A 14,745-nucleotide genomic window follows, 5' to 3' on the forward strand; every position below is an offset into this window, starting at 1 on the left:
TTGAGGCATACACTCTTTGGCATGCAACAGTATTGGACTATGCATAATTCATGAAATTAAAAAGTAAACACATACCATGAGATAACACCATCTCTTTTATTCTTCTTCTACCATTTCATATGAACTGCCTACCGTGCACTTCTACCACATGTCATCATTCGTAGTCTGATACTTCATGTGGGAAATGATAGCCAAAAATTCTATTTTTTTCTTTTGTGTCAGCTATCTCTCTTGCTTGTAATGCATAAGGCTCAACTATTTGCTATATTTACCTAAGAAGAAACATCATCAATTGGGTTCAAATTCTGGATGTTGTGCGATTCTGTGTTGAGTTATTGCCTTTCATTCTTCGCACATGGAGGAGCCAAGTGTAAAACAAAGCTGAAACACAGGAGCATGGATTGGGATATACTGTGGTGGTGACACTTTTGCCAAGGGGGTATTGTTTTCAGAAGGGTTATCATGTGTTTGTTGACGATTTCTTTGTGTTCCACTTGTTTGAAAACTTGACTCTCTTGGAACCTGTGTAATTTGTTCTGTGAGAAAAAATTGGTAATTTCTTCCAGAAAATTTCAAAAAGAAATTTTTACTAGGGTAGAAGTTATACTGCTTGGCGGAACCTGCTCTTGCCTGTGGATTCCAGGAAAAATGACCTCAAAAAGGCTCTGCTCTTCTTTTATCAAGTTGAAACTGCAAATAGATAAGGAAATAAAGTGTTACATATGTGGAAACAAGAAAATTATGCTGAAACGAGACAAGTTGCCATTACAATAAATTTATGGGGGGGATTAAAACTTCGGATTTGATGCTATATACTTACATAGATAAAAGAAAGAGCGTAAAATATTGGAAGAAAGTTGCATTCAATATAATATCTAGGATGGTTTTGAATAGATATACTTATTCTATAAAAGAAAAATTACAAAGGACCTGGGAAATCTCAGTCAAGTCTAGCATTTGTACCTCAGTATCATCATGCATTTGGGTAAAGAGTGAGTTTCAATGAGGGGACAGATCATCAAAAGTAGGAGTACAAAAACTGGAAAAAAAGAGGATAATTGTTGTGTATGTAGCTCTAAAAATAAAAAACCAGATCCAGAAGAAGAAGATCCAGAACTGTCTGAATTTGATGTAATAAAGGCTTACTTGGAGAGTGTTTGGCTAAACACAAAATACTGATGATATGAAAAGTACTTTTTTCAATTATGCATGATATCTTATGAACAAATAGGAATAATAGTGTCAAATTTGGATATGGTAGAGTTAAATATGTAACATGGTATAATATACTTGTATGCTCCATTATTTGATAAACGTACTGATTTTAGTAGCCATATTATTTGTAACAAAAATTTGGTGTTTCATTAAAAAAATTCATTAAACATATTTTGTAAAAAACTTTTTATTTTGACACAACCAATACATTTTTTAAAAGAAACTATAATATGTTTTCCATTTTCAGTTAAAATTTCAATATCCTTTGCCTAGAAACGGGCTAACAAAAATTATTTGAAAAAAGCTTGAAATTTGCAAAATAAGGCATGAGTTTCCTGGACTTAAAAACCAAAAATGGCTTGAGAGTGAGAGGGTTAATTGAATTTTCTTTATTCTCATGGCAGGTTGCCTTTTATGAAATCGTTTGTGGAATGTGGGTGAGAAATGGTCTCCAGATCAAGGGCCAGGCAATGACATACATTCAGTGCAATTTTTGCAACTCCCTGGTGGATGCTGACCTCTATTTGTTGCAAATCTGTGCAATGGAGCTGCCTGCTGAGACTTTCCTGCGTACTGTCTTGGAAAAGTGAGTACTGTTGAAGTAATGAGTAATGGTGGCCGTTAAACAGCCCTATAATGCTGAATTTAGCTTACTTGTTAGAAAGACACTTGCAATTGAATATAATGCTGTGAAGGTGGATAATTTTTGTAAAAATGTCCCCTTATGCGCTCTTCTAAAATTATTAAAGTAAGTTTTTTTAGGGAACTGTTAACTAATTTCATTTAAGTTTTATTGTAACAAGAAAGGAGTAATTTTTTTACTAAGCTTCCAATTTATATCTGTGGCTTGGTTGTAAAAAACTAATTGATGCGTAATTATAAGAAGAGATACTACCATTGAAAAATAGGTCAAATGGTAGAAGTAATTGTTCTAAATAACAAATGATAAAATTACTAGAAAAGTGAAAGTGATATTTTTAGTTTGGGGCATTTGTAATTTTTTCACTGTTTTCTCAGTTCAAGCATCTATGAGAATATAAGTGCATTATATCTAAATCTAAGTACTGTGTATAAAATTTTTTAGCAGTTACAAATTTGTATTTATTATTTGTTAACTAATTTCTTCGAATTCTAAATTTAAATCTTGTAAAATTTTAGTGTTCTAATTAATTTTCCATGAAACATGTTATCAAATGTATCTCTTTGTGTTGTTTTTATGTATCTTCTTGCATATGATCATTTGTTTCCATTCATTTAAGGTTTCATGTTATGGATTTGATGAGCCTTGCTCCATATGCTGCAAACTCCTTTCTTGAGAGTGAGCATGACATGCCGATGCTTGAAAGCTGCCTAACCTTTTTTGCTTCTCTCATGAACATTCGCATCAATTTGGGTAAGTTTTTAGGACTTGAGTAGAAAGCTTTAGCTGCTTAAGTACTTTATTAAGTGACTGTAGAATACAAATGCTGGCAATATGAAATTTTTTATGTCAAAAATTTTATTGACGTCTAAAAATTCGTGAAATCTTCAATATTTGTTAGAAACTGCAATAATGAGAAAATATGTTCTATTGGCTTGTTCAGTAATGTAGGATTACAGTGACAAAATGTCAACTTTATTCACAAAATGGATAAATGGTACATTTATAAAATACCTTATTTTTAGTATTGGAATTTATTTTTTCCCATTATGTACAGCATTTTTTTGGGGTCTCATCAATTTTTCCATTATTCCAATTTATGTTCAACTGCAAGTACAAGTTATATAATTTTCGATTTCCTCACTGTTCCTCATCATTCTGATATATTTTCCATGTATTTTCAATTCAGTAGATATTTAGCATGGATTTCAAGACATTAAAATATTTTGCAACTCACGCTGTGATCCCATATTTTTGAATAATTTAAAAAAAGACAATTTCTTTGTTTTTGGTAAAGTAATTTGGAGAAAGAACTGAAAATTTGGGGTTTGATGTATCAGGAATGCTAGTCAGAAGTTATAATTCTTTGCACTGGTAATTACCAGTATGCTTCAGAATGGTACAAGACAGGAGTAGAGTTAAATGCTTTCATATTAATGGGAGACATAAAATTTGGGAAATTGTCATTTGTAGATCACATTCTCAATGCATGAAAAGTCAATGTGGAATTTGGAAAAAATATTTACATTATTTTTTAAATCTGATAAACTTAGATTTCTCAAATTTCAAGCTGATTCTCTCAAAAACTATACTTGAAGTACTTTTAATTGGCTTGTGCAGTCATGATGATTGTAGGTACAGTGCCTTCAAACCATTTCTCAGTTGCTTTGAAGTTAATGTACCTCATTTTCTACTCATTATAAAATTTACCTCACATTGGAATGGAAAAAGGTAGAATGTTCCATTGAGGGCCTTGTAAAGGAAATTACTAATAGAGGTATGATATTTTTAAGTTGATTCTGTTAGCCTGATCCTTTGACTGTGCCCTTGATTGAGTGAGTTCTCGAGTGAAAGTGATCTATTTCCATATTCCTATTGCCATAATTTATACACTATTATGAGGGTCTCTAGAAATGTGTTTTAATAAGAAAATAAAGTGATTTTACTATATTAAAAAAATATCTCCTTTTAAAATTCTTTTACTCCTAAATGAGAGTTGAAGAAAAAAAACTAGAAAGTTCATCCCTTTTAAAATACCTATAATAATGATGGAAATTTTCAAGAGTGGTGTTTGAGGTGCAGATGTAAGGTTATAGGAAAACAGTGTCATATGCTAAATCAATGAATTACCGATGGTAAATGCAGTGATGTTTTCTTTCATAAATGAACGTCTGCCCCTTTCAGAAAATGAATTTAATTTTACCTTTTCATGCCAAATACTCAGGAACTCCTGTTTTTTATATTTCACCATCAGATTAAAATTCATTGGAAGAACATGAATGATATGACAAAACAGGTTCCAAATATAAATATTTAAAACATTTTTAAGATGGCTCCCTCCTGGAAGTCTCAATAAGTTTCTATATTACGTTTCTGTTATCAAACTAAATCATCGAATGAAAAATACTCCAAGCTGATGCTCCTTTAGATAATAAAATTGTGAATTGCTTCTCCCTGCTGTAAAGAGTAGCGTAATATTTTATTTCAGAAACTAACTATTATTTCCAATGAATGATCCCAATGGCTATATTATATAACTGTAATGCCAATGATTGAAATACTACCTTGATCAAAAAGTTCCCGGAATAACCACCGTGTGGCGCTCCCATCGTTCCGATTTGAGTTCTGTTTTTTTTGTTAAATTGGTACATCTGTTGTTGATATTCCCTTTAAATCTTAGTGTCATAACTTGACATTTGCAAAAGTTACGTAGCCAAGAGTACATCTATCTCTGTGTGTGTTGGCGATTTTTTACAATTGCAGAAATGGATTTAAATTTGCAACAACGAACTTGTATTAAATTTTGCGTAAAAAACGGATTTAGTGGCGCACGGACGTTGGAAATGTTGGAAAAGTGTTTCGGCAACGATTCTCTAAAAAAAACGGCTCTTTTACCAGTGGCACGAGTGGTTCAGAAGTGGTCGTGAGTCAATCGAAGATGATGAACACAGTGGCAGACCATCGACATCGAAAGTCGGTGAAAAAATTGATAAAGTAAAAGAAATGTTGGTCAATAACCGCAAATTAACCATCAGAGAAATAGCGGAGGACTTGAACATTGCCTATGGATCCGCCCAAGACATTGTGGTTAATGATTTGGGTTTCCGTCGTGTAGCAGCAAAGTTGGTGCCAAAAGACCTCAATTTCATGCAAAAAAGAGACCGTGTTGACGTCGCAAAAGACATGATTTGCGAGGCTGAATCCGATCCCACATTCATCAAAAGGATCATTACTGGAGACGAGACGTGGGTTTATGAGTACGACACGCAATCCAGACATCAGGCAAGTGAATGGCGTTCACCAAATGAGCCGAGACCAAAAAAACCACGTCGTTTTCAGTCGAAAAAGAAGGCAATGCTGACGGTTTTCATGGATTACAACGGTGTAGTGCATCATGAATTTTTGCCAGAAGGCCAGACAGTAAACAAAGAGTATTATTTGGGCGTTATGAGACGTTTGCGTGAAGCAATTCGCCGAAAGAGACCAGAAATGTGGGCAGAAAACTCGTGGATTTTGCACCAATGATAACGCACCGTCGCACAGTGCTATCATTATTCGTAATTTTTTGACGAAAAATGCAACAAATACCATCCAACAGCCACCGAATTCACCTGATTTGGCTCCCTGTGACTTCTTTCTGTTCAATCGAGTTAAAAAACCATTACGGGGAACGCGTTTTAGCAGCCGAGAGGAAGTAATGGAAAAATCGCAGGAAGCACTGATGGACATACCGAAAACCGAATATAAAAAATGTTTCGAGGATTGGATCAAGCGCTGGCATAAGTGTGTTGCAGTCGATGGGGATTACTTTGAAGGGGACAATATAGATTTAGATGAATAAACTTGTATTTTTAATTTTCTGAATAAATTCCGGGAAATTTTTGATCAAGGTAGTATATATGTATGTCAGTCTGATTGGGACTTGGTAATCTAGAGAGTAGAGCGTTGGATGATTGTTCCAAGGGTCTGGGTTTGATTTCTGGGCATGCCTCTGGGCACCCTCAGCTTCATCCAAACTGTGTGATATTTTGGGTATCAGTTCTTCCCGGGGGACTTTGGGTGGCAAAGGGAAAGGTCTCCCTATTCCAATTTTTGAATTTAACAAAAGCCATTCAGCTTAATACTAGGTGTGCTTTACCCTCACTTATCAAAGCAACCTTTCAAGTTTATAATTGTGGTGTGGTCTGACATTAAAAATTTTTATATTTTATGTTTGAAAACGTTTTGTAACATCATTTCTTATAGAACTGGAAAGTAGAAATATTCATTAAAATTCCTGGAGGATAAAAGATATTCAGATAAATCCTCAAAAGTGTGCTAATGATATAATGCTTCCAAAATTCTAAGTGATAGCACAGGTTGGTAGCATTGTGTTTAGTGAACTTGCATATTACATGTACAAAATTCTGTCAAAACCTCTTTAATGTGTACCAAACTACAGCCAAAACTACTTGAGTTCTCAATGGCAATTCATAAAATATTATGACAATATTCTACTCACTTTTATGTGGGAATTTTGTTCATCCTAGGTGGGGTTATTTTAGTATTGTATTGTAGTATTGATCTGTTTATAAGCTGTAATAAATTTGTACATTTTGAGTTTATATGCATTATTTTTCATGTTTAATGACTCAAATCATATTTTTTTACCAATAGGAATGTCTGATGCTGCACTCTCCCAATTGGAAATGGTGACTTTGCTCTGCATGGGAGATAAAACTCACAGTCAGCTCATTGAGTTAATGCCGGAGAGGTGTGGAACTGCACAGAGCAGGGATTTTGAATCTGTCCTTTCGGAGGTTAGTTGTTGAAAATTTTGATAAATGTATTTATTTAGCCTTAGTCTGAAAAAAGCAATTTTTGGTCTTGTACATTGGACTATAAGCTGTGATATCAATGGACACGATTATGAACACCCAAGCCCTAGGTGGAGTAAAACAGGCCCAGGTGGAAATCAAACCCAAAACCGGGGCCGGCCAAATTATTATTAAATTAGTATTAAAGAGACATCTAAGGTTTTCTTTGAAATAATGGTATCGCCACATTAGCCTTTAGGGACACCCTAAAAGCTTCATACTGCTGCCAATATAGGGTCTTCAAATTCTTTTTGGAATTCAGTTTTCACTTTTAACTCTTCTCCTGTAAGTATAAAGTCCAACTCCTGCCACCCCTAATATAGGAAGTTACCAGTTCTGCCTAAATCGCTCACCCTCTCTCTGAGAGTCCAGCATGGGTAGTAACTTAGGATCGATTCCCTTTAATTTATCTCTTCTATTGAACAAGCTAAAAAGTTGTCGAGAAATTATGCCTGCAAAACCCAGACAGCAAGTTACCTAATCACTTCATGGTTTTGCAATGAGCCTTGAGGGAGACTCAAATTCGGTTGGGACTTGTTACAGTGTTACTCGCCAAAATTTTAAAAAAAATTCCTAACAGGTCTGGTATTCAAGGTGCAGATTGTTTTGAGTGATGTCATCTAATGCTTCCATGTTGGCGGTTGAGTTTACGAGAGTAGTCTGAAAAGTTTCCGACCTAACAAAAATAAAAGACATTTTTTGCAAAATTTTCTGAGGTCAGAAAGTATTCACACCACCCTCGTATAAAAAGAAGTTATGTGTTTTGAGGAAAATTACTTGCTCTTGAAATAAATAGAGAACAGAAATGTGATGCTTTAATAATTTATGCCTTAAACTTTGCTCTATTCAAATGTATATTTTGGAATGATTGAAATATTTGTGAATTAAGAGACCAAACCGTTGGATTGAATTTCAATGCATAGTCGTACACCTTGGGCCAAGGACAGCCCTAAACTTTGTCATATCATTAGTCTTCTACATTAAAAAGTAGCTTAAGAAGGCTCAGCAGCCATTTTGCCCTTTTTTGTCCACTGCCACATCTCAAAAGCTTCAATCTTCTTTTGCTTAGTTTTTCCTCTCTGTTTCATACAGAAATACATGATGTTTCAAATGAAGTAAAATTGGAATATTATGGTTTAATTGTATGTATAAAGTGAAAAAGTCTTTAAGTAAGGAATATATAAATGGGTCTTTACGTGCTTCATTTTAGAGTTGCCTGAGTTGTCTATTTTAATTTCATTTTGTGGAAATACTCCTTTCCCTTGCTCATTGTTGAGATACTAGTATCACCTGTGAATTTTTTTGAGTACCACATTCAAAGGTCTTATTTCTCTTTAAATAATTCCCTTATTTTCTGGTTAAAAATTTACTTGTACTTGAAAAACAAGCAGTGGTTAATTGTGAAACCTGCTAAAGTTCTGTAATATATTGTCCTATGAACAATTTTTCTTATTTTTTCCCCTAGGTTGCTGACTACAAGGCTCCTAATCTTGAAGCTAGTGGAAACATGCAGCAGGGAATGTATGTTCCAAAGCCAAAAGTATGGGAAGAAATGTATGATCCCATTCATGTTTTACTGAGAGCTGTTCACCGCCGAGACTTTCAAACATCAATGGACAGGTTTTCAGAATTGTGAGTGGTAGATAACTGCAACAGATAATTACTCCTTAAATATATGCAGGTAGTAGTTGTAATTGCAATTTCAAGATGTCATTCTTTGGTAAAATCATGGTTAATATCATATACGATTTATAATTAGTAAAAATCATGATTCCAATGGAGATTGCAGTTATTCTGATGCACATTATTCTCTTGTAAGGCTACAAAGATGTTTATGTGATTTTGTATAAAAGTAAAAGACATTAGTCTTAATATCAATAGGATGATCATTCCCTTCTCTCTTAGATATGGGAGGAAGTGAGGAGTGTGAGATTTCCAGTCAGTCTTCTGGTTAAACAGTGAAGGAAGCCCCTGTGAATACATTGACTGAATTTTAATGAAAGATTTTTTGATAAATGTTGTCTTTTCATGTTGGAAATTTTATTAAACTTAATGCACTTCTTGGAAGTTGTATATATCTATAACATCAGAAATAGGACCTCTCTCCCCATCCTCTTTCTGCACAATTTACCTCCAACTGCTTCCTTAGGTTACTTTGTTTCAGTTGTATGAATTTCACTTGTGTATGAAATTTTATGCATCAGGTTTGGGGAGACAGTTTATTTAACAGTGCTGCTTACAGTATCTCGACAAGATTTGGTCCCAAAAAAATCACAAACCTTATTCCAAGCTAAGAGTACCCAGAGTTAGCTGGCATCAAAAGTGGATCCTCCAGTCTAGCGCTCTACCCACTGGACTACTGCGCCCCCAGTTCCATTAGTGTTGCTTTTTATTAATTAACGATCATAGCTTTTCACTTTTACAAAAAATCCAGTTGAAGGTAGTTTGTCAGCTTACCTGTTATGAGGTTTCTAGGTATTGTTTTATATTTCCTTAGTGGCCATTATCTGCAGGCTGAATGTTTTAAATCGCTCATAAGCACATGCTAAATGAAAAATAGGGCAGTTGAAGGGACCCAAAAAAATATTAAAAGGTTCACATGAAATACATTAATGCGAATACAATGTTACCTGAACTTGATAATTTCTCAGTATATGAACTCATCAAAATGTGGAATGTGATGTTCTTCTAATCCAGGAAATCCACAACCTCCCCCCCCCCCGCTGGGGACTCCCAGTAAAGGGATAATCCGGTAGGGACTCCTTCCCCCCCCCCCTCTCCCACGGCCCTCCATTACCCACTCATTCTATTCCGCCTGGCTCCTGGCTCTCCACCCACAAGCGCGCCTTGCCCAACCCCCTCCCCCACCATCCCCCTCCCCAGCCCCCCCTTTTTTTTATCTTTCCCTCCCCCCTTCCCCCCCCCCCGGTCTAAGGGTATATATATGTTGGTCGCCTGTATGTCTGCACCTGAAGATGACGTTGTACGTCGAAACCCGGGTCGTGTGTTAGTGAAATAAATCTGTGGAATTACAAAGTATTATTTTATCCGCTTAAGAATGAACCGATTCCATAAAATAACGCCTGAAACCATCGATTACAGGAAATCTGAGAAAACTAAATGCAAGCAACAATCAATTGAGCATCTTTCAAAGGAACTCACATCCAACAATGCCATTGCCGTATGCATCTCTTCATGGACTCTAATGTAATGGTAGTTGCTACATGTATCTAGTGTGCAAAGAATGAATATTCAGTTTTTTTGTTAAACAAACAATGCACTTCTGAAGATATTTTTAAGGTTTTTAGGCGAATCATCTGTAGTATCTTTATACAACACCCAGGTGGTTATTTTTTTCAGTAAAGGTTCTATTTTACCAAATCTATCTCATGATATTTGCTGGCAGAAACGTTTGCTTTGCAAAATAAGCATGTTGGTCAACCATTTTAATTTTATTTTTTCCCAAAATTTTTAATTTTGTGAATAGATTAATTGAGATTCCCTAAGGTAGGATGGGAAATTGGTTTTCAAGATATGAACTACAGATCAGAACAAATTCTACTCACATGTTAAAGTATCACTGTAAGTAGTTTTAATGAATCCAGAAAAGAGAAATGTCATCCCATTTATGAAAGAACCCAAGTGGAGGTAAACTATGATCATATTATTTCATACTCTATGTGCCACTGTATATTTCCAATATTGTTCATTTTTTGTATAAGTAAAAATAATAATATCTCTCCAATTTTTCCTTCCTATAAGATGTTGATTACAGTTCATGCATATCACTCTTCTTCCAATGTTGAAATATTTGTTGCCTGTTTGTACACTTATTTTAATTGTCCTGACATTTATGAAGTATTTTCATTTGGTTTGAGGCCTTAGTGGTTACAGATTTTATAATTTAATTACCCTTTTGCTATACGAAGTGATTTCATTAGTTCTTAGTTTTTACTTAAATAAGGAATGGCATTCCATATTGATTGCAATGAAAAACTGATGGGCTTCATGAAAGTAAATTAAGGCTTCCTGCATTCCTGAATTGTTTTTGGATGTATCCCTGCAGTTGTAAATTTAACACAAGATATCAGTAGTGTCTTCAGCGGAAGAAATTATCCATATTTCAAGGAAGGAATACTTTAATTTTTGTTATCAATGTCTTGATGTTAGACGATGCAAGTAATGATTATATATAACATTTAGAAAATGATTTTTCCAGATTAGATTACATCCCATGCATTTCTGGTGATCTTTAATGGCAATATAATTTTTCCTGTTAACCATGCTGTGTGATATAATTTTATCTGATTTTCTTTCATCATTAGTGCACGCTCAACTGGACAGTTTAGAGGGAATGGTATTCCATGGCCGCCATTCCGAATGCCAGGTCCTGTCAGCTCAGCCTATAAGGACCCAAGACGGCTTCTATGCTCAAGATTTTTCCATGCAGTTGTATTTGTCATCTTGTACAAGGCTGTCCACATGCAGTCAGTGTCTGAACATGTCATATCTCTAACCCTCTACCTCCTCGAAATGGCTGTGTGCTTTACTGAACCAGCTGAAAACTGTGAGAGCCAGGTGAGTAATTTTTTGAGAATATTGAGTTTGATTAATATACAACAAAAAAACAGTTAATTCTAATACTCTGTCATGGAAAAAATTTTCTCCATTTGGTTCATGGAATTATTCTTTTCATGTTATGTTAAAAATAATCCATCACTTAATTGAATTATGCTGTTATATGTTGCTACTATTTTGGGCATTAAAATATTTTCATAAATAAAAAATTTTTGTGTTTTAGAAAATTGGGCTTAAAAATATAAGGTATTTTATTGGAATAACTTTTTAAGTACATATTTATAATTTTCAACATTATTATGTTAGGTAATCCTAGGGTCATGGGAGGTTTTTGATGTGTCCATTACTTGAACTCTACTACATTTTTAAAAGCCTCACCTAACAATACACTAGATAACAGTTTTAAAACATTCTTCACAATGAGCCATTCTTTAAATCTACTTACTTCCTGCCTCCTTTCATTATGACCAATATGCATATTCTCTTCTTGCTTATACTTAATGTATCTAACAATCTACACTCTAATACAGCTTTACCTCTTTTGCATCTTAAAACGTACCATTTCTTCCTCTCTGTAGTGCACTATCATACTTAGAAATTTTATTGAAATTATGTTCGTCTTGATAAATTGATAAAAATTTTCCATTGAATAAACAGTGACTTTTATTTTTATACTTTCCATATGTTAATTTTTTAATATTTTATTATTTAAAATATTTTATATTTCAAGAATAATATATACTATGGAGACCCAATACTCTCCCTTTTTGCCACATGTGAGGAGTAGGTTTCCAGAGAGTGAGTTGCATCAAAAGGGTTAAACATTCCATTGACACACACTATCCCATGTATCCATTTTTCCTTATCTTGTTTGAATTTCTCCCAACCTTCTCTCCTCCTTATCATACTGAGAACTTAATTTATTTTTCTTTCAACCCATTCCACTTTTTACATCTTACTCATATCACAAAATCCTCCTGTGTTTACTTAATCCTCTTGCCTCATCAACCAAGTTTCCACACCTAACAATACAAGTTCCGAGTCAAAGATTGCAGTATTTTTTCCGAACATCCTAACTTGACATCCCTGTCATCAACTCCCTCCTCTTCATATTGACTAATGTAAGTTCAGTCATCCTCATTAATGTTTATCTAATCCAACCTATTTCTTAAGAATAGCGATACCTTCATTTTCTTATGGTTAACTCACATCCCATGCATATCATGCTTATTTTTCAGTATGCTCCCAGTTAAGGTTATAACCCTTGGTCAATTAACACATGATTTTTAACAAATTTCTAATTGATTTGATAAGTTCACCCTAAACTTTCATTTCTTCCTCCAGCCTCCCTCACACCTCTCTTTGCCATTTGCTTTGTGTATACTTTGAAAAGCAAGGGTAATATGAGAGAGCCCTATCATAATGCCTGCCTAGCCCTGCCCATCCTGACTCATCATTTGTTCCTTGTTCTCTGAGACTTTTACAGATTTTAAATACGTCACCTGCCCCTCCAGTATTCTGAAATAAATTCTTTAATTCTACCCTATTTGATCTTTTAAATGCCATTTCATAATTACAAAACAAATGAATGCATCCTGGTGGCATTCTATAATCCTATCTATCAGTGACCTCATTGCTGCCATGGATTTGTTGTATTTTTTCCCCTTTCTAAAGTAGCGCAGATTTCCCCTTAGGTAATCATTTACTTTCTGCTCCATCCTTTTGTTGAAGATCCTAATTACTACCTATTTGTGTGCAAAATCAAACTTTTGGTCCAGCATACAGCTGACTTACCCTTTTATGGAAAGGAAATGTACACTGATTCTATCAGTTCTTCTGGTCAACTTCCTCCTTATAAATGAGGGCTGCCCAAAAAGTCACCTCTGTTTTGCTAAAAAAATGCACTGGAATAGATGCAGAAATATTAATTTTTTTCACTTCAAAACTACATATCTATTATTTTTTTTGTTATTCGCCAAACAGATTTAAACATTTGTCACATCTTAGAACTAGTTTGCCAATTCCTTCAGCATAAAATTCTGCCCCATGAGATAGCAGCCAATTGATGATGGCATCTTGAAATTCCTCATCAAGACAAGCACAAAGGTGGCTTAACTTTTCAGTTGTATTTCAATGCAACAGAGTCGTAGAAATCTGTGGAAAACTGTCTAAAGATTTCAGATAGCGTAAAATGCCAGTTTTTATGATTTTTTCATCAATTTTCTGGTGCATTTCATTGTTTACCACATTTGACGGGCAGTCAGGTCTGTCGTCATTATGGACCTTTGTGTTCACTCTTAACCAAAAGACAACACTGATGCACACCCCTGTCATCCATCGCATTGGGTTTGTACTGAGCACAAATTTCCCGACAAATGTCAGCAGCTTTGAAGCTTTTTTTATCAGTGCCAATAGACCCCAATAAACCTCAATAACTACCAAGTTTGTTGGTTTTCTTTTATCTCAACTAATAATGTCATTGACATCATCTCTCTTTACTACTTGTCATCCTAACTTTTTATGTGGTATCACTACTGCTCTTCTCTGAGCTCTCTTCCTCTGTACTGTGTATTAATCTGTAACTATTGCTCCAACAAAGAAGTAATGTAGGGAAAAGAAAGGGAAATATTTATTTTACGCAGAAGATAAAAGTCATTAGGGTCCATCTAAAACCTTCTTTTAAGAGGCAGAATTCCTTGAATTATTGAATGATCTCTCAAATAATCCCTGCCATTTCTCCATCCCACCTCACTTAGCCTTAACCTATCTATATCTCATCTCTTCATTTCCTGCATGATATTTTCTAACTTCCTTATCTTCATCACCACCCTAACATTCCAAGTCCCTATTCTAATATTTGTTATCCTCTTTATTTCTGCTAGCCTTGTTAAGATTTGCTGTCAAATTGTATCCATCTTAGTTGAATGGCTGAGGTGGTTCCTCATTGCCATCCTCGATGGTGTTTCCAACTTTATATCATCACTATAAATGGCTTTACCACTGCGGCCATATGTGCCGTTACAGCCACCTCGCTGAGAAACAAACCCTGCACAGTTCTGTCTGGCTCCCACCCTTTGATTTATCTGGAATGAATGATCATTCAAGGAGCAAGTATTATAACTCCCATCAGCATAGTCTAGGTGTAATCAAACTCACTAGTTCTTCCACCTCATCAAGGCTGAGAGTCCATGGGGAGGAAATGATTTTATTTAATATTTCTCATTCTAATAATAGATTGTAAATTTGTTTAGGTGTGCCAGGCTGCTGTCAGCCAGGAACCAGAAGACTGTGGTGATCTTGATTTTTCGAACTGGTTTGAATCTGATTGGCTCTCTTCCAACCTTCGATCAGTCATATACAGGGTAACACTGAAACCAGAGTCAAGGCTAAGTTTTGATAGTTCTGAAGGTAAGATTTTATACTGATAATAAAATTAATATTATATGCATCTGTTTT

At 34.9% G+C, this 14,745-nt stretch overlaps 1 protein-coding gene across 2 annotated transcripts in view; it reads left to right on the plus strand.

Annotated features, from left to right (window-relative positions):
• Positions 1 to 14,745, plus strand: part of Ubr3 (Ubr3 ubiquitin ligase) — a 119,931-nt gene that overhangs the window by 69,191 nt on the left and 35,995 nt on the right. For both annotated transcript variants that reach the window (XM_071590862.1, XM_071590863.1), the window contains exons 11-16: positions 1,620 to 1,801; positions 2,475 to 2,608; positions 6,512 to 6,654; positions 8,177 to 8,343; positions 11,037 to 11,289; positions 14,541 to 14,697. In XM_071590862.1, the coding sequence (XP_071446963.1) occupies positions 1,620 to 1,801; positions 2,475 to 2,608; positions 6,512 to 6,654; positions 8,177 to 8,343; positions 11,037 to 11,289; positions 14,541 to 14,697 (1,036 nt within the window). The remainder of the gene's footprint in view (positions 1 to 1,619; positions 1,802 to 2,474; positions 2,609 to 6,511; positions 6,655 to 8,176; positions 8,344 to 11,036; positions 11,290 to 14,540; positions 14,698 to 14,745) is intronic.

Source organism: Hetaerina americana, unplaced genomic scaffold, assembly GCF_022747635.1.
Source record: "Hetaerina americana unplaced genomic scaffold, ioHetAmer1.1.p SCAF_4, whole genome shotgun sequence".
NCBI lineage: Eukaryota > Metazoa > Arthropoda > Insecta > Odonata > Calopterygidae > Hetaerina > Hetaerina americana.